Raw genomic sequence first — 19,374 nt, forward strand, 5'->3', positions numbered from 1 at the left:
TTTTATGATTTGTCAATTATTGTTTTGTGAAATAACTACTATTATTTGTCATTAAGTAAATACTATTAACGTTCAATTGTTGTGAAATAACTACTATTATTGTTTTAAGTTCATTTGTTATGTAAAATGTTTATTATTTTCTTTATCTACATTATTCAATGATTTATCATTATACATGTCAAATTTACTACTATATTATAAATATGTATAATATTTTCAATAATGAATGAATTGGTTTGTGGTTATTTCCTAAATTACATAAAACTAAAGTCAAAGCTAAAGCAAATTCAAAAGCGAAAAAGTCAAAGCTAAAGCAAATTCGAAGTTAAGGAGTCGTAAGACCGCAAAATTAAGTTATAAATAATAAAAATTTGAGGTAGAACGCGTGTAATATTGGTTGACAAGAATTGTGTGACTTAAATTATTATTTCATTTTTTGGTACCAGAATTAAAAAATGGTGATATCTGTTGACAAGAATTATGTAACTTTAATTATTACTTCATTTTTTGGTATCAGAACTCAAAAATGGTGACACAAAGTAATTCCATCGTGGATAGACACTCAAAATAAAAATTTCAGAGTTACATTATAATTTTTGGATTGTGGATATAAAAATTAAAAAATTGTACAAATTCCAATTTTTCTTTTGAATAATTGTGACTCATATTTCCAGCTTGACAAATTCACTTCATTGTTGTGATCTTTTCCAGTAACTATCAAGAGAGAGAAGGCACAAACTAATCTCTATATCCACTCTCACTCCTCGATTTTGAAGGCGCAAGGAAGGAGACGAGAGAGAAAAAGCCAAACATGACCTCAATTCTTCCGACGGAACACCTCTCTCTCTCCCTCCTCCGTTCCACCGCCACCGCCTTCCACCACCAGCCTCCTTGCCTCCTCTTATATCGTCCCAGCCCTAGGCTTCCCGCCGTCTCCACCTCTTCCTCCCGATGCTTCCACTCATCCGACCGCTCCTCTGCACCTCGCAGAACCCTCACCGTCGCCGCCGGAAGCACCTTGACTGCCAACACCGTACCGGTCTGTCACCTCATCCATTTCATTATTCATTACACACACATATAGATTTGTATTTATATTTTGTCCTAATTGATTAAATTTGATAAATTATTTTAGTTATTGTTTTGGTAACTCAATCGTAAGGACACAAAATCAATAATCATTATTAGGATATTCTTTGGAGTATTGCATTTTTCAAGGAATTGAATTTTGGTGTGCTTTCTTTTCAGTTCTACAAAAGGGGAAATAGTTGTAGTTGACGCAGGTTATGGTCAAACAGTGGTCAAATTAGTTTGTAAAACCTTTAGATACTTAGTGTAGTTACAAGCGATTGGTGTTTGTACTTGAACCGAAGCACAAAGATGTGTTTTCTCGGTCACGATTTCGGTTATATGGGTGTTCTTTATCCATCTCGGAGCCTCCAACTTAAATTTGTTAGTAAGTTGTTCCATTAATATGAGAACTGTTAATGATCAGAAATTTATCAGCTTATTAATTCTCCCTTTTTGGGTCTCAGACACACCCATCACCAGATTACGTGTATTCTTGTTGGTATTAACAGCTGAAAGCTTTCAATCCAACAGACAAAAGGGAGTGGGATAGATTTGAACGTGATTGTATAAACTTAAATGTTAGTTGAAAAAATTAAAGATTTTTATTTTTTAATTTTTTTTTTAACAAGCCCCTAATGTAGAGGATAGAGTGCCAAGGTCATTACCATTGTTGAAATGTCCAAGGTTTCTAGCGCATTGAAATTTGACCAAAGCTTTTTTTCATAATTATCCCTCGATTTAGAATTCCATTGTCTTTTGGTATGGTGAGTTTTCCAAAAATATGAATGGAAAGCATTCCCTGTCAAGTGAGAACTTAATCATGTCACTGAATGTTGCTGATTTAGAATGATGTGCATATGCATGTGTGTTCACTGGAATTGATGCACGAAGGGACATCTAGAATCATAAACAATAAACCATCACTAAGAAAGAGGTTCTGAAAAGGTTACAGTGACTGCTTTGTGGTAACAACTTATTTCACATTGATTGGGTTTGTTTCTGCCTGTAGAAGTTTAGGAGTTGAAAAAGTGGTAGAAGTTATTTTCTGTTCATATCTTTTGTTGTCAGAAATTTCACTTTGCTGTTTCTATGATGTTAATCTTGTAACTTCCAATGATGATTTGTGATGCATGTAGAGTAACCAAGCCATACTGAACTATTAAAATGGCTATGTTACATTGTGAACACAAGTAACTGAAAAATCTGTATGTTATATATCTATTTGGCATCCAATATGAGGCCATTGTTTGGGGCAGTGGTAAAAGCCTGGTCCACCAAGCGTGACAATGGAGGTTCAAGTCTAGTGCCAGCCACTATGTGCAAATAAAGCCAAGAGCTAAATCTATACCCTGTCAGCCTCCCCCATCAGTCTTGATTAACGAATCATATATGTATTTGTGCAGTTTTGCTATATGTATATATATATTTTTAATATCGGCATGTTAGTCTTATTTTATCCTATGTGATTCCTTTTTTCCCAATATGAGACTCGTTTCAGTGATATGTTGTTTTGCAGCCTAAAAGTGGAGTATACACAGTGGGTGATTTTATGACCCGAAGAGAGGACTTACATGTGGTGAAGCCTACAACAACTGTAGATGAAGGTATCTCTAGTGCTTGAGTTCTGTTTCCCAGATTACATTTCTTCCCAATGGCTAATGCATCAGCCCTCCTGCAAACAGCTTTGGACGCTCTTGTTGAAAACAGAATAACTGGTTTTCCTGTGATTGATGATGACTGGAAGTTGGTAAGTTTTTCCCAATTTTCTTGTGGTAAGCTGTTGATTAAATTATCATCCTGCTGTGTGTGTGTGTGTGTGTATTTATCCGCGTGAGGTGGGGGATTCTGAACCATTAACCTGATTTTAGAATTCTGCATGTTTTTATGTTGTCTTGTTCATGATTCAAACTACAGGAATCCTTCCCTTCTTCTTTTATCTTTATGTTCCATTTCTGAAAGTCATAGCTATGGCTTCTTAAAGGAAATACATTCCAGATAGGGAAACTTCGTTCACCTTGAAAGTCATATAACTATGTAGGCGGAGAGTAATTCCTTTGTGCAAGTTTATACTAGTCGATTAAATAGCAGGTTGATTTTGAGTTGCTGTGGGAGCTATGAAAATTTCATCAACTTGAGAAAGCTCCACCCACCTTGAAAGGGAACCAATTGATGAAAGTTTATGTAAGTGAAGGAAACTAATGATCACAAGCATTCACTTGACAACTTCTAATTTCAGATCGAAACAAAGCGGAGTACTATTTCTTCAAGTCTTGTTTTTTCTATCACTAGCAGTTCACTCATTAAAGAATAATCGGCATAACCTGCTTGGCTAAGTTCATGACGGTACTCTGCCATCAGGGGTTTAAACATAATGGCGTAAAGTCATGTCTCCTTTTAAAAAGATCCAATTAATCATGTTATCATTATATTCAATGACTTGTTTATGCAGCAATTGTGCTTTTTTTCCCCCTCGATGATCTGCGATGTATGTTAGAACACAATTTATGCAAGTGAACTTCTTGTGCTTTGACAGGGTTAATAAGTTTATTTGTTTCTGCAGGTTGGCCTTGTTTCAGACTATGACTTGTTAGCACTAGATTCCATATCAGGTGAATCAAAATACTGATTTCAACCCTGTCATATGATCTTGTTTTGGAATACTTAACATAATCAATTTCTTCTTCTTGATGTTATTCTTGGTAGAACAATATTCTTTTTGAATTGTTAGCACTGGACTACATATCTGATGCGAATGGAAGTGGTGATTTTAATTTAACAGTGTTGATATGTGGTTACCTGATGACATAAGCTCATGTGAATCATTTTCTGAAAGCCACATGTACATTAATGGAAGGTTGCATCACAGCTTGTTCTCTCTTAAGTTACGCCTTAGGGCTCATTAAGCTTGATTTTATTTATCCTTGTCCAGAAAACCATCACTCTCCATATAGAACTTAAGGAGAAGGCACTCGTAAACTCTACATCTGCTCAAGGTAAGAGGTTGTGCCTGAGGACTCTCTTTAGGTAGTGGTCCGGTGCTTGTGGCAACACCGGTCTCTGCCATGCCGTCTGCTTAACATGTCTAAGATTCTTATTTGACAGCTGAAGTGGAGGTGGCTCCCCATTTTGAGAGGTCAAGAAAGTGGCGGCTGGATGATTCAGCTGGTCCAAAAGAGAATGGAATGGCGTCCTAAGCAAAACATGACTCCCACAGGGCTTGGTCGTAGTAGCTTATATACATTCAAGCATCACAAAGGATGATACTTAGCAGTGTTGTGCTTGAGTTTGACCCTAATAGAAGACCACTAAATATGTCCTAAAACCCACATTAATTGGCCAACACAATGAAATTGAATGAGTTGAACATTAGAAACACCCTTGAGTTGGAGTTCACTTTCTTTATGCGCTCTTTGTTTTTTAAATCTTTGCCTGGATTATGATAATATGATCTTACTATCTAAATATACCTAATCGATCTTAATCTCACAACAAAATCCCACAAGGGTATAATCCTTTATCTTACTATCCAAAAGTACCTAATCGATCTTGATCTCACAACAAAATCCCACAAGGGTATAATCCTTTATCTTACTATCCAAAAGTACCTAATCGATCTTGATCTTACAACAAAATCCACAAGGGTATAATCCTTGTGGAATTCCTATAGAAACATAGAAACGTGTGGTCCTAATTCTACCGACCCTACAACAATGATAAATATTTTGGTGGGAAAGTTTTGAGAGAAAGTGAGCGGTGGTGGGTTAAGAGATAATGATGGTTTGTAACGTGAGTATTTTCGTGCCTTCTAGATTCAGAGAAAGTTAAAGGGTGGTGGGAGTGGCATATGTTTGTGGTGCTTGTGTGCGGTGGTAGTTGAGGAAGAATGAGAAATAAAGAATAAAATAATGATGAAGGGAAAGATGATTCATGAGCGAGTTGACACATTATTTTGGATGGAATATGTGATGGTTTCAGTTAACACATTATCACAAGGGTACTTGTTGGGATTATATGCCCTTCAGAGCAAATATTTGATTATATTTGACATTTTATTGTCAATGAATTATGTGTTATTCAAAGGTTTTACATACATTTGGTGTAAGCTTGTATTGGTTAATTCATGAGATTAATTAAGTTGTTCTTTGGCTATATAATGATGATTTGTGTGCATAGGAGATATTAATCATTGAATTGCATTATTATAAACTTGGTTCGCATTTGTTGGAGAATAATTATATGAGTGATTTAAGCCCTTAAATCACTCCTTGATAGAATGTTTAGTTGTTGTACTTAGGCATCAAGTTGTTGCCATATTTGTATTTGACTTTCTGTGTAATTCTTTTATTATAGCTACAAGTCTTGCCCAATTCACCTATAAATAGAGGTGGTTATTGTAAACAAAATTAAGAGAGAATGTAATGAAAGATATGTAGGCCTTTCGGCTTTGTGTGCCGTGGATGTAAGCCCTAGTGGCTAAACCACGTTATATCTATGTGTTCTTCATGTTTTAATTTCTCTCTTCAACTTTTTATTTTTCTTTCAACATGGTATCAGAGGAGGTTTGTAATACCCTACTCTATACTCTACTAGTCTCGGATCTCTGGATCAACTCGTCTCAGACCCTCGACAACTTTATATTTAATTTCAAGTTGGACGCTTAAGTTAAATATCCGTGTACCAACTTGGGGGGGGGAGTGATATAAGCCCTTAAATCACTCCTTGACAGAATGTTAAGTTGCTATACTTGGGCAACAAGTTGTTGCCATAGTTGTATTTGACTTTCTGTGTAATTCCTTTATTATAGCTACAAATCTTGCCGAATTCACCTATAAATAGAGGTGGTTATTGTAAACAAAATTAAGATATAATGTAATGAAAGAGACGTATCCCTTTCGGTTTTGTGTGTTGCCTAGTGGCTGAACCACGTTATATCAATGTGTTCTTCATGTTTTAATTTCTCTCTTTAACTTCTATTTTTCTTTCAACAGCATTCAATGATGGAACTTGGACATTCTGTCTGAAAGAATGTAGCATGTTAGTTTCTTTGAGATATGATGGCTTATCTCAGTCATTTGAGTGGAAGACTCAAAATCATGCATGTGATGTGTTGGACACATTGAACTGGATAAAGGATAAGTGAAAAAATTACAATAGTCTTCATAGTAATTATTTACTTATTAGTGTTATAGCGAGTAACCCTTAAACCCGAGAGAGTAATAGACTTTAGGGTTTATAGTTGGGTATTTTGGATAATCATTAATTATTGGCATTGGAACATATATTCTCAAGATGGTTTCTATGCTAGATAATTTATTTTGACTTGATTAGTTTGATCACAGAAATCTGGATCCAGTGGTTTTGATGCAATTGTTTTATTTTATACTTATTAATTAAATATATATTATTTTTCTGAAAATAAATTTTTATGTGGTCAAACGGAATAAATCAAAGAAGTCAAAATAAGGGTAAATTAGTAATTGGATCGATGACATTATTTATCCAATCACTAATTATGCATGGAGGGGTTATCTCGTAATTTAACGTGGTGTGACTTTTACTATTCATCACTTAGAGTGCAATTATATTTAGGGTTAAAATCATAAAGCCCCACTTTACTTTCAAAATCGTGCATAAAATCCCCAGTAGAATTAAAAAAACCCCTTGAACTAACAAAACTTATCAAGTTACCCCCAAACCCATGACCAACCCATTATATGAGTTGTGAAATGTCAAATTTCACCTTTTATTTAATATTAAGGGTAAAGTACACTAACACCCCTGGAGAGTTGTCAAAAGGACAATCAGATGAAAGTTACCAATTTTTGGGACAATGACACCCCCTTGAAAAAATTTCATCCAAATAAGGCCTTAAATCATATGAAAAGACAAAATTGCCCCTTAATATTAAATTCAGATTTATTGCAAAATATCAAAGCTATCAAAATGACACAATTGCCCCTGAATGTTAATCCCTAATCTTCTAACCATCTAACATATCGTCTGCCTCTCTCTCTCTCTCTACTCGAAGATCTGGTCCACCCCCAGTCCGTAAGGCAAGCTGCGGAGACATCGTCGTCTTATGTCGCCCAGCGACACGAACGAAGTCCCAACCTCCCGAGATACCTCCATGAACTTCATAGGCCTCGGCAAGCCCTAAAACCCTTTGATCTATAATTCCATATATGGTAGGGGTTTTTTTTTGTTCCTGTTGAAGTTCTCTTTTTCTTCTTGTTCCTTCGATCTATGAGGTTTTTTTATTTTTTTTATTTTTATTTTTTTATTCCATATGAATGTTGAAGTTCTCTTTTTCTTTTCCATTCTTATTATATTGTATAAGGAATTGTATTTGTTCTCCTTAAAGTGGTGTTGGCTGTTTTTTTGCTTTTGCCTCTTGGCTTTTCCTGATGTCCTTTTTATTTTTATCTTCAGTGAAGATGAGAAGCCCGATTAATTATTATATTTCTCTGTCCTGGTAAATAAATGCTAGTTGAAATCTTTGGGAACCGCCTCTTGCTTCAGAAACCACAAATTTCATTGTGATATAATTTCTTCTTGTTGGAGGAATTGCTTCTTTTTTTTTTTTTTGTATGCAAGAAAGCAAAAGGTTGGCAAATGTTTTTATACACAAATTTTTCAATCTTCCTGCTTGCTGCAGATTATTGAGCGGTTCCAGAAGTGTCATTTGGATCACTCTATTGCAAAATTCCTAAGATTGTGGCTGTTTGTTTATAAGGGTAGTTTCGTCCAATTTATTAGCTTCTAAAGTTATAAAGGTCAACTAAATGGTCAAAGGGTATTTTGGTCAATTTTTCATGCCAGTTGGCTTCAAGGGGTGTCTTTGTCCACTTTTCAATCTTCAAGGGGTGTCATTGTCCCAAAAATATGTAACTTTCATCTGAGTGTCTTTTTGACAAACCTCAGAGGGTGTTGGTGTACTTTACCCTAATATTAAATTAAAAGCTATAATTAATACTTTAAAATTATTAAAATGCCCCTTTATAATAATATTATTTAATGTTAGATGGGTTGTTATCTTACTGAGGTCAATAGAACCTGTTGATCTTCGATCTCAAGGAAAATGGTGTCTAGTTGCTTACTCCGTGAGTTTTTAGATGAAGAATGAAAGTGGATGGGCGGAAAAGTAGGAATATTTGATTGTTGACTTGGTAGGCGATTCAGCATTGACCACTCGGGGATCTTTGCCTACCTACCCCCTGTCTAGGGTTCTTCGGGTGCGATCAATGACCCATTTCTCGCTCCCAGTATTATTTTAATAATTTTAATATAATAATTATAGCTTTTAATTTAATATTAAATTAAATAATAAGGTCAAATTTGACATTTCACAATCCATTTAACGGGTCGGTCACGGGTTTGGGGGTAACTTGATAAGTTTTTTTTTTTTTTTTTTTTTCGTAAATTCTACTGGGGTCTTATGCATGATTTTGAAAGTAGAGGGGGATTTTATGATTTTAACCCTTTTTTTATTTAGTGGAATTAAAAATAATTTATGGGCTAATTACTTGGGTCAAGAGTTGACTAGACATTTAATAGCCCCATTCGAGCCAAGTATTTAGGCCCCACTAGATCCCACTCCTAGCCTAACTTGGAGTTCAAGCACGGGAGTTAGAAGGAAACAAGGAGAGGGAGAGAGATGGGGGCGGCCCACCCCTCTCCCTATATGTATGTGTGTTGTCTCTCATAATCTCTTGTACTCTCATAAGACATATTCTCTCTCTAAGGTTTTTATACTCTCTTGGAGCCCACTCTTCCAAAGCTTGTGGATTCCATTCAAGGTCATAGGAGTGAAGATTTGGGGGTGTTTAGAAGCGCTACTAAAGTGCCAGCCCATTCCTTGAAGAAAGAGATTTCTTTCATTAGATAATCTACTGTTCGTCCAAAGGTCGTATAATATTGTTCTTCTTTAATTTATGATTTGGAAAAACGAGTGGAAATTAATTTTGCTTCCGCAAGAGACCTGTTTTCCAACAGTACTAATGTCACATTTTGTAGTGTTGAGGAGTGTCCATGTTACAGGGTCTATATCCATGGGTTGATATGTAATTTCCCTACCAAAAAATTATTGTGCAACGTCATTGAGTATGAGCTTTTGGACTTACTTGAACATGGTTTGTTCATTACATTTTTTACCTGTGTCCTTGGGTTCTAAGGAGGATGGAGAATATTAGAACTTAGTGTTGGCAAATTCAGTGACAGAAGACAAAAGTCTGTAATTTTTATTTTTACCACATATAATTCAAAAGTTGGTTTAGTTGGTAAAAGATAGAATTTATCTAGGATTCATGGACTCTGAAGAAAGGTACAAGATCAAGAAGGTAAAAAACTAAATTTATCTTTTGAATTACTAAATCGCCTATTAGGGTTTTTTATTTTATGCATTCATATCATTAATCATTTCAGGGCTCAGGGCTCATTGTATACATGTTTTGATTTACTAAATAGATTTTTTAAAGTCATAAAACTTTTTTTATCAAGAAAACCTAATTCATCAAAGTACAACTCATCGATCGAACGATCGAAATTGTGATGATTCAATCGAACATTTTTAGACAAGTTCTTATTGAAAAACAGTGAGCTTCAAGTGATAGACGGATTGGTCAAAACATCATTTGAACCAACTCCAAAAAGCATCGAGTTACGGGTGGATCGCCCGATCCTGTTGGGCACATCGCTTGAAGGCCATTGGAGGGAGTTCGATCTCTCAAAATTAAGATAGATTGATCAAGTGGTGCGGAATATAGTTTCATCTTTTAATCACAACTCTAAGGCCCTAGTTCTTTTGGATTGAAGTAATATATAAACACCCCTAGAGCTCTAAAACTAATATATAAGAGTACACATCTAGAGAGTTCTACAAAGAGTATTTAGACACAGTGCATTTTTTTTTTTCCCACTATCTAGCATCTTGCATCAGATGGTGAGTTATAATTCAAAACGTTGATTATTAACTTGTTGAGTTTAAATGACACAAAGAACTTGAAGGTTGGACGACTAGTCGAGGAGATCACTACAAGGAGAAGAGGATCGCGTGAGGAGCGGATTTGTTTACTGGCAATAGCAGAGTTCGAGAAGAACATCTGACTTTAGTTTGGATTAGAGATAACTAAGTGGTAACTAGGTATTTTATGGGGGTTTAGAATTTGATCCTTAGGGTTTTATTGCCTTTCTTTGTATAGTGGATTTAATTTATTTGGGTAATTTTCCCAATTGGTGTTTTGCAAGGAAACATCATGTGTTTATGTGTGATTGCTTGATTGTTTTAGTTTGGCTTTTTATAGTGTAAATAATTTATATTGTTGCATTTGTACTGAATTTCAGTACAAATTTCTAGAAAACCAGTTAGTTAAAAATTGAACAAAATAATCTAGATCTGTTTTGGATATAGTGTTTTCTGGTCTTGAGCAATGCTTTTAATTTCAATTGGTATCAAGCATATCAATTGTTGATCTTTTAGGAAGAAGCCTTATGGTTGAAGCCAGATAACGTAACCCAAATGTGATTAACAGTCCTGTACTTATTCTGAACAATCGCAGCGGACGAGGGTCATTTTTGGCCAGTGCTGGGTAAAGAACAAGTATTGGCTTTGATTTGCAACTGTCTTTATGCTTATAATTGGAGACTCCATAACCTTTTATTTTATTGGTTTGAATTGTGAAATTTTCTGTTTTGCATCTTTAAGCCATATTGGAAGGTTTGAAGATAATACCTCACATTTTACTTACTTGACCGTTGATGGTATCAACATGTTATTACGTAGTTGAAGGTCTATAAGTTATATCAGGTACCTTGTCTCCATACCATTGTGCCATGACTTGGTGGTTTCTGCAAGATTTTTTTTTTTTCAGAAGGTGGTTTGTGCAAGATTTGCTGCCACCAGGACCACCTTTAATTGAGATTTTTTAGTAAGGGATAATAAAGAAAAATATCCATGCATGAATACAACTTGCCTCGTGGTGTTTTAACTGTGAGGTTGAGCAAGAATCTGAAGTGATGTCTCTTGGGTGAAAAGAGTGCACCTCTTTTTCCTACTGTTATTGACTTATTTGCAAGACAGTTTATTTACTGACTTCTCAACTGCATTTGATTACATCTATCAAGGGTATCCATTTATTCACATTGTTTAACTATTTTATGGAAGAATGAAATTGGTGTTTGCATAAATATGGTCTCTTAGTCCTGACTTGATGCTAATTGTTTAATATATGAAATTTCTGTTAGGTGGTGGACAAACTGATACAAGCTTGTTCCCAGAAGTCGACAGCACTTGGAAAGTATGTAGAAACCATCTCTGCTTTGAAGTAGTTTCTTTATGGTAGTCAATATATCACTACTTGCACATCAGGATTCATATATATAGATATCTTGTGCTAGGTGGTTATTTATGATTCACTCTCATGTACAGAATTTCAAGCTTTTGTTGTTCAACATTTTTTTGCTTAAAAATTAATTTAATGATTAAGGCATATTAAGAAATGTTTGTAGTCAAAATATCACCACTTGCACATCAGGATTATATATATATATAGATATATATATATATATATATGTATGTATGTGTATATTTATCTTATGGTGGGTGGTTAATTATGATTCGCTCTTATTTCTTTTACAGAATTTAAGCCTTTTTTTATTTGTTGGTCTTGAGAAGATGAGGGGTTGGGGGTTGGGGGTTGGGGGTTGGGAGGTGTGGGGTGGGTGGTGGGGTGGGCTGTTTGGTTGGTTAAATCTCCATACGTCAATGCTTTTTTATGTGGTTCAACATTATTTTCCTTTAAGAATTCTAATTGAATGATTAAGACAGATTCAGAAATGTTTGTTATCTCTATGAATATTTAAAAATGATTAACAATGTTTATGTTTATGATTTGAAAAGTTAAAAGGTTTTAGAAGAATAGTAAAAATTGTAGATTGCAACTGTTTAAGGTGACATGCATTTCTTTTCTTTAAATTTCAAAAAGAACCTTCAAAACATAATGATTTAAGATTGTTAATTTTGGAAAAGTTTTCAAAATCCAAGGAGGATTTCTGGAAAGTTACTTTTTTTATATGGGAGTCTTTTCGAAAAGAGAGAAGTTTTTTGAGACATCCTAAGAAGGAAAAGTGACATTTATGTCAGGACAGTATTTAATAGGTACCTTGCTTAAATAAGGAATACTCCTTGATGAATTCTTAATAGTGGATTATTATTATTTTTTAACCAGTTAATGGTGGTTTTTTTTTTGGGTCGATGGTGATGGGTGAATGGAGTTGTTTAAGAAGTAGCTTAGTGTGATATCCCTATTTAATTATTGCCATGTGTGTAGCACCTAAGTATTGAAATAAATTGCAAGATCAGCATAAAATGCTTCTATTGTGAGTCTCTGACTTTCCACTGGTACGTAGCAACATGGTGGAATTATGTGATTCATTGACCATATAGCAACATGGTGAAATTCTGAGACTTATTAACCATTATGTACTCTATCTATGTATTGATATAATCAGTAATAAAGTAGATTGGAGAAGTTACATGCTCTCTCTCTCTCTCTCTCTCTCTCTCTCTCTCTCTCTCTCTCTCTTGGTGGTGTAGTTTCCTGGTTGCTAATTGGCTGAAAAATCAGCTGTAGATTGTCCACTTAAGGTTTTTGAGAATTTGATTCAAAGAATTAGGACTATGGAGTATTATCTACACAGAACAACTCCCAATAAGTGGGAAGTTAGACACATTTTTAGTGACTCCAATGGGGAGGGAAATGTTAGTTTATTCATATTTCGTAAATCATACTTTCACACAATGTTTTCATATCACAGTTCTACATAATTTTTTGTATATATGTTTCCCACCATTGCAGACCTTCAACGAGGTACAGAAGCTGCTCAGTAAAACCAATGGGAAAGTGGTTGGTGATCTTATGACACCAGCTCCAATGGTCGTTCGTGAATCCACCAATCTTGAAGACGTTGCTAGGTTCTGGCATGCTTTCTCCTTTTCTTTTTTATCTTCTACTTTCTTTACTCACCACAGCTGTTTTACCATCTTTACTAAAATAATTGCACTTGACTTGTGGAATGATTCATTTGTTGTCAGATTATTGCTTAAAACAAAATATCGTCGACTTCCTGTTGTAGATGGCGATGGTAAGCTGGTAAGTGAGATCCATGCTGCTGCTTCTTGTTGTCCCCTTCAACTTTATATGTCATCTTTCTTCTTTGTGTTTTAATCAGCCAACTTTACTATTTTGAAGGTCGGGATAATTACAAGAGGAAATGTTGTTAGAGCAGCCCTTGTCATAAAACGCGCTAGTGGAAATGAAGCATAACATCCAGAACTAGCTTCATGTTCAGATATATTGGGGCATTCTGACTCGGCAAGCAGGATTCATGCTTATTATACACACTTTTCCAAAAGATTTAGTTGCTCTCTTCATGATTAGGTATGGCACTTCCTTTCCTCTAGTTTGAGAAGATCAAGGAACGAGCTATCATTAACATTAATAGCTGCAGCAGTAACTCACTGCTTTTCCCATTTATATTTCTAAAAGATCGATCGATCTCCACTGTTTTATGTGTAAAAAGTTTTGGTTATGTGAAAAACATCAGAGTTTCTTGGCATAATTAATTACATGGATTCTATTAGCTAAAATAATAGGCTTTTTTGTGGATTATATTCTGGTTGTGTTCGGGTTGATACAAAAATAGTTATTTTTGTTAAAATTTTCAAGTTACTGTAACCTTTGCTGGCTACATTCCAAAATTCATGTTCCATCCAACTGTAGCATGACTACTTATTAACGTAGTACCCATAAACTGCCAAACCGACCATTGGGTTTTCTGTAACTGAAATCCCAAGATGCTTGTTTGCCTGATGTGATTGTTTAGAATTTGAACAGAATATTCTTTACAACAGTATGAAATTTGGAATGTGACGAGACGAAGTCTGAACAAGAAAATAGGTGCTGGCTTTGTCTTTGCTCTTGCAGCTGCCGCGCGTGCTGGCTGTTTGCAGGCTCGAAAATTGCCCCTTGTGATCCTTCACTTGCAGTTTCCATGTTATGCATAGTCCACGGCTGGCTGTTTGCAGGCTCGAAAATCGCCCCTTTTGTTGCATTCTATGATCCTTCACTTTCAGTTTCCATTTTATGCATAGTTGGGAGTTCTCTTTTTTTTTCTTTCGTCGATGATGATGGTGTTGGGCCTCTTAGAACACCCAATAATTTACCACGGGCATATGCACCGGGAGAATTCTCGCCTTGAAAATTTTCCGGGGGTGCTCTAAGGGTTTGTTAAGCATATTGATTCATAATGATTCTGTATCTTTTGTATATAATTAGGTCTAAATCTAGAGTGACATATATGTATATATATAAGGGATTCTCAGGCTCCTTCAAATCAGGTGATTATATTTTTTTTAATAAAAATAATTAATAGTAAGAAATTGAGAACTTAAAATCTACATTTGACTGACTCTCTCTTTGTCCTTGTCAGGTGAGCTCAATACAGTATTATTTACAATTCTAAAGTAAAAGATGATGCACGTCTTCTCTTTGTTTCTTTCTTAATAATACTATTAATTGAATACCATGGCATCACAATTTATTTTCTAATCAAATTTGTGTTCAAACACAAACCTTTTGACCTGCCAAGTCTCACTAAACAATAATCTGTTTTTACAATTTATTTAAACCGGCATCTGTTTTTTTATTCTTTTTTCCCTGATCGTTGACCGAATTTCTTAGAACACTTTATAATTCATCATTCATGTTCACCATTTCGGGCTGAAGATAGTGATGTCAGCTGAACTTCTTAGAGCAACACCTTATAATTCACCATCCTTGATGTCAGCTGAACTTCTTAGAACAGCACCTTATAGTTCACCATCCTTGGTCGACTATAGTAACGTCGGCAAAACTTCTTAGACCACCTCGTATAAAACACATGTATTCGTTAACACTTTATAATTCATCATTCCTGTTCACCATTTCAGGTTGAAGATAGTGATGTCGGCTGAACTCCTTAAAGCAGCACCTTATAGTTCACCATCCCTGGTCGACGATATTAATGTCGACCGAACTTCTTAGACCACCTTGTATAAGACACATGTATTTGTTTCGTCCTTGCATGAACCAACTAAATGTCAAAAAAAAAAAAAACTCTCTAAAAATGATAAGAGAGATTCCAACTTCGAACTTTCAAGATGTGAGGTGAGAGCCGGAGTTTTTAAATTGTAACTTCACCTAATGTAAGGCTCACAACCTATCATTCTCAGTGTCGGCGGATTGCAAATAAAATGAAGTGAACCATGAGCTAAGTAGCCACTACTCTCATAATGAAAATGACACAAAATTAAATGCCAAGGCATGAGTGTCTTTGTACTCTGTACCCATGAACAATGGCATCTTCAATATTTTGATGGAAACCCTTTTCTCCATATACAATTGGCCTCACCTAACCAATTGGTGCAAAGAAAAAAACACTTTATTTGATGTAAAATTGAATCATGACAAAATACAAAGTCACTTAACCTCAAAGACATCCATTAATAGGGAACATCTCTCCCTTTCTCTAGTGTGTGGAAGTGTGTGTTTGTGTGTGTGGGGGTCCCACAATCTAGTCTTTAGCTACAGTGGGAAACCAGAAAAATACCTAACTCAAATCTTATCACTTAATACTCCAGTAGTTAGTACATACAGGCCACTTGCATCAACTCAAAAACAAATGTAGGCCCATTGATGTTCCCTCTCTCCCACCCCCACACAACCCCCTTTTGCCTTCCACCACCAATAACTCAACCTCCACCACTCTACCACCCCCTCAATCATCCACAAAAACCCTAATAAATTCCCTCTCACTTACTCTATATCCAAATTATATATATATATATATATATATACACACACACACACATATATGCCTAAAACAGATTAGTCCAGCTACAAAGCTAAGATTAAAAACAGTAAAGAGGTCGTCTCCTGTTTCGAACATGTGACGTTTGAATCACATAGATAAGTCAGAGTAGAGTAGAGCAATTGTATATATGTATGTATATGCAAACGAAAACAAAAAAATAAAATGAGAAAACTAAATACTACACTAATTAATTCCAGCTACAAGTTACATAGCAACAAAACTTCTTTATCCATATTAAAAAAAAGAAAAAAAAAATGAAAAACATAGTAATCTCCACCAAATTAAGTGTCTTGGTGTGTGTTAGCTAGCAAAATAGCGAAAACACCCCCTTACATAATATAGTTACATATGTGTACATATTACAAGATAGAGAGAGAGTACTTGGGATTTGATTAAAAGTGGATTTTACCAATCATCATCGCAACAATCCGGGTCCTCGGGTTCGGGCTTCTTGTTCAAGTCGGGTTTCTCCTCGAACCAACATGGTTTGAATCCGGTAGAGCTTGGTGGTGGTGGTTCTTCATGGACACCCACCGCCATGGAATTAGGGGTTGTGCTCTCTATTGCATCAACTCTTGCACCCACCTCTATGGCTTTCTTCCGAATTGAGGCCGAAGACATGTCGTGGAGTCCCACGCCGCCTTCCGCCGCCAGCAGCTCCGGGAAGTTGAGCCTCGCTGACGGCCCGCGGAGGTAGTACACGGCGGTGTCGTATGCACGCGCCGCCGCCACCGGCGTCGAGTATGAACCCAACCAGATTCTTGACCGTTTGTTGGGCTCTCTGATCTCCGCCACCCACTTCCCCCACTTCCTCATCCTTATCCCCTTGTACGGCCTCTCGCTCTTCCTCTTCCCCCCTCCCCCTTCCATCTATCTCTCTCTCTCTCTCTCTAAAACCCCACTCTCTCTCTCTATAATATATATATATATATGCGTACAGACTTCAAGAAGAAATTATAGAGAGAGAAAGAAGAAAACCCATCAAAAAAAAATCGATGGGTTTGTGTTGTGACTTCTTGGGTGCCAAGGTTCTCTTGTCATCTGCTCAAGCCTCCACGTTTTTTTCTTCAATTGAATTGAAAGAGAAAATATAATATATATATATATATATATATATATATAATTATATATGTGTGTGTGCACCGACACAATCTCTCTCTAATCTCTATACAATTCGATTGTATATCTTTATATATAGTAGGTGACCGGCTTGCCGCTTTGGAACTGGGTTTCTTTTGTTTGTTTGGATGGAAGGAAAAAGAAAAGGAAGAGAAAGAAATGGAGAGGTTTGAAAGGGTTGATGGGTTGTGGAGTTTGTGGGCTAGTGAAAAATGGAATTCAAATTTGGACAAGCATTTGTCATTTGCTCTATGGTGAGGAGAGAGAAAGTGATTATATATTGTTATATATATATATATATATATATTATAGTTTTTTTTTAGGTTTTTATAATGAGGTGGAAGGTAGGTCGGTGGTCGGTGGATGGACAGGTACCTCTACAACTTGACTTTTCGTCCCTAGCAATAACGATATGGTGAAATGACTGGTATGCCCCTGTGGATTTGTTGTCTTGTGAGCTGAGTGGAGGTGGTGTTGGTGATTTCGGACTAGTGATGCCAACATTAGTAAACAAACAGAGAATTAAAGAAGAAGCACTTATTAATCATAGATGATATTTAGTGGAGCAATTATACATTGACAATTGTATATTCAATTATTAATATTTGTGGGGAAAGTTTTGGAAGAACTCGGTCTTCATGAGCAAACTGATGTCTTGTATTCGAATCCCACCTGGCGCAAAAATTTTATGTTTAAATGATATGTGTAACTTTTAATTAATTTTATATTTTTAAGATTTGCATTGTGTAACAAAAGGGAGATTAATCATTTATTAGCTCCTTATTTGACAATTTTATTTTCTTTCAAGGTGAAAGGCAGATAGTTTAAGTATTCCAACTGCGTTGTGAGATTAACTGTAAAAATAATAATAAAAATAATTTTAAAAAATATTGGTTATTTAATACGGTCCGTAAAAATTACTATATTTAATAGGCTTTAGAAGGAATCCCGAATGGTATTAAATATCAAAGGCATTATGGTTTAATAATATTTTCTTTACCTTCTAAATGTGTGAGTGGCGCGTAGGATTTTGGTTTTTGAAGGCACTATGTCTCAATATTTGTATATGATAAGTGAAGGGTCTGCTTAGTTTGTAACTATTGAAACAGTTTTTTGTTCTCGAAAATTGTACAAAAAACTCTACTTGATTTAGTTTTTTGAAAACGTTATAAAAATGTAAGCTTGTTTGGTTTGTAATTCTGAGAATAATTTTCTATTTTTAAAAAACCAAAAAACAAAAAATTGTACAAAAAATTCTATTTAGTTCAATTTTCTAAAAACAGTTTTCTGGAAATTCAATTATAAAAAGACATGTTTCAGATAATTGTCTTTTATTGTTGTTTAAAAACTGAGTTACAAATCAAGCATATATGTCACGTTTTTGAGTTCATTTTTATTTGTCTAGTGATTAAAATGGAACCAAAAATGAATTGATAGAATGATCCGAATCGAATCGATATGCAGTGTATAAAAATTATTTGCATTTCAATTTTACAAATTGGATTCATCTAAAATTAAAGTATAATAGAAATATATAATTGTGACAATTTTGAATAGTTTAATGGCCTTGATTAGTTGGAAATAAATCACTTTTAATTATGTGATAATTATAATTGTAGATTTCGTACCTTAAACTATATTGTTATGTTCATCTACTGATAAACTTGTAGTACACTAAATCCACCATTCACCTTTCTTTTTAAAGCAATCTATTACAATGATTTAATGAGAAAAAAAAATTTTAATTTTTAATTTTTTTTACATAATATAGTTTATGATATTTATATTATTGGGTGTGAGAATATTTTTAATCTCCTTTTCATTCACTCAGTAATAGGACTTTTACTGGTGTCTGATGGAAGCGCTTGGTCAAATCTTTGGAATTAAAAATAAAATAAAAAAATAAAAAAACTGAAAAAAGTAAGACAACCCTTGTGTGCTATCCTATAAGCATTAATGATTGCTATACTTATGGAAAAGTTACTTTTTCATGGGACATATGATATATATATATATATAAATATATGTATACTCACGCAATGGGTTGTTTTAGTCAGCATCACTTCCTGCTGTAGGGTAGCTGGCCATGGCCATCCATACCATGGTACATAGATATGTATATATGACTTGCCACTTTCATATAAATGTCATATATATTATGGTCTTTTTTTCTTTTTTCTCAAAGACTAGAGAATTTGGAGCAAACAACTACCTTATATAGTCATATTGACCCCTTGTGTAGTTGTCATTCTCAAATTAAATAAAATATCAAGTACA

The 19,374-nt window shown here is 35.0% G+C and overlaps 2 protein-coding genes across 2 annotated transcripts; one reads left to right on the forward strand and one right to left on the reverse strand.

Annotated features, from left to right (window-relative positions):
* Positions 1-702: 702 nt before the first annotated feature.
* Positions 703-13,736, forward strand: LOC132266911 (CBS domain-containing protein CBSX1, chloroplastic). The gene is made up of 8 exons (XM_059767929.1): positions 703-1,039; positions 2,588-2,675; positions 2,754-2,818; positions 3,632-3,680; positions 11,311-11,363; positions 12,924-13,039; positions 13,160-13,217; positions 13,317-13,736. Exons 1-8 carry the CDS (start codon positions 812-814, stop codon positions 13,389-13,391), a joined length of 732 nt encoding a protein of 243 aa, XP_059623912.1. The 5' UTR covers positions 703-811; the 3' UTR covers positions 13,392-13,736.
* Positions 13,737-16,136: 2,400 nt separating this feature from the next.
* On the reverse strand, positions 16,137-17,380 carry LOC132266912 (ethylene-responsive transcription factor ERF011). The gene has a single exon (XM_059767930.1). It carries the CDS (start codon positions 16,846-16,848, stop codon positions 16,384-16,386), a length of 465 nt encoding a protein of 154 aa, XP_059623913.1. The 5' UTR covers positions 16,849-17,380; the 3' UTR covers positions 16,137-16,383.
* Positions 17,381-19,374: the final 1,994 nt, after the last annotated feature.

Source organism: Cornus florida, unplaced genomic scaffold, assembly GCF_030987335.1.
Source record: "Cornus florida cultivar Cherokee Brave unplaced genomic scaffold, ASM3098733v1 CherokeeBrave_3.0.0_Hap2_Chr07, whole genome shotgun sequence".
Lineage (NCBI taxonomy): Eukaryota > Viridiplantae > Streptophyta > Magnoliopsida > Cornales > Cornaceae > Cornus > Cornus florida.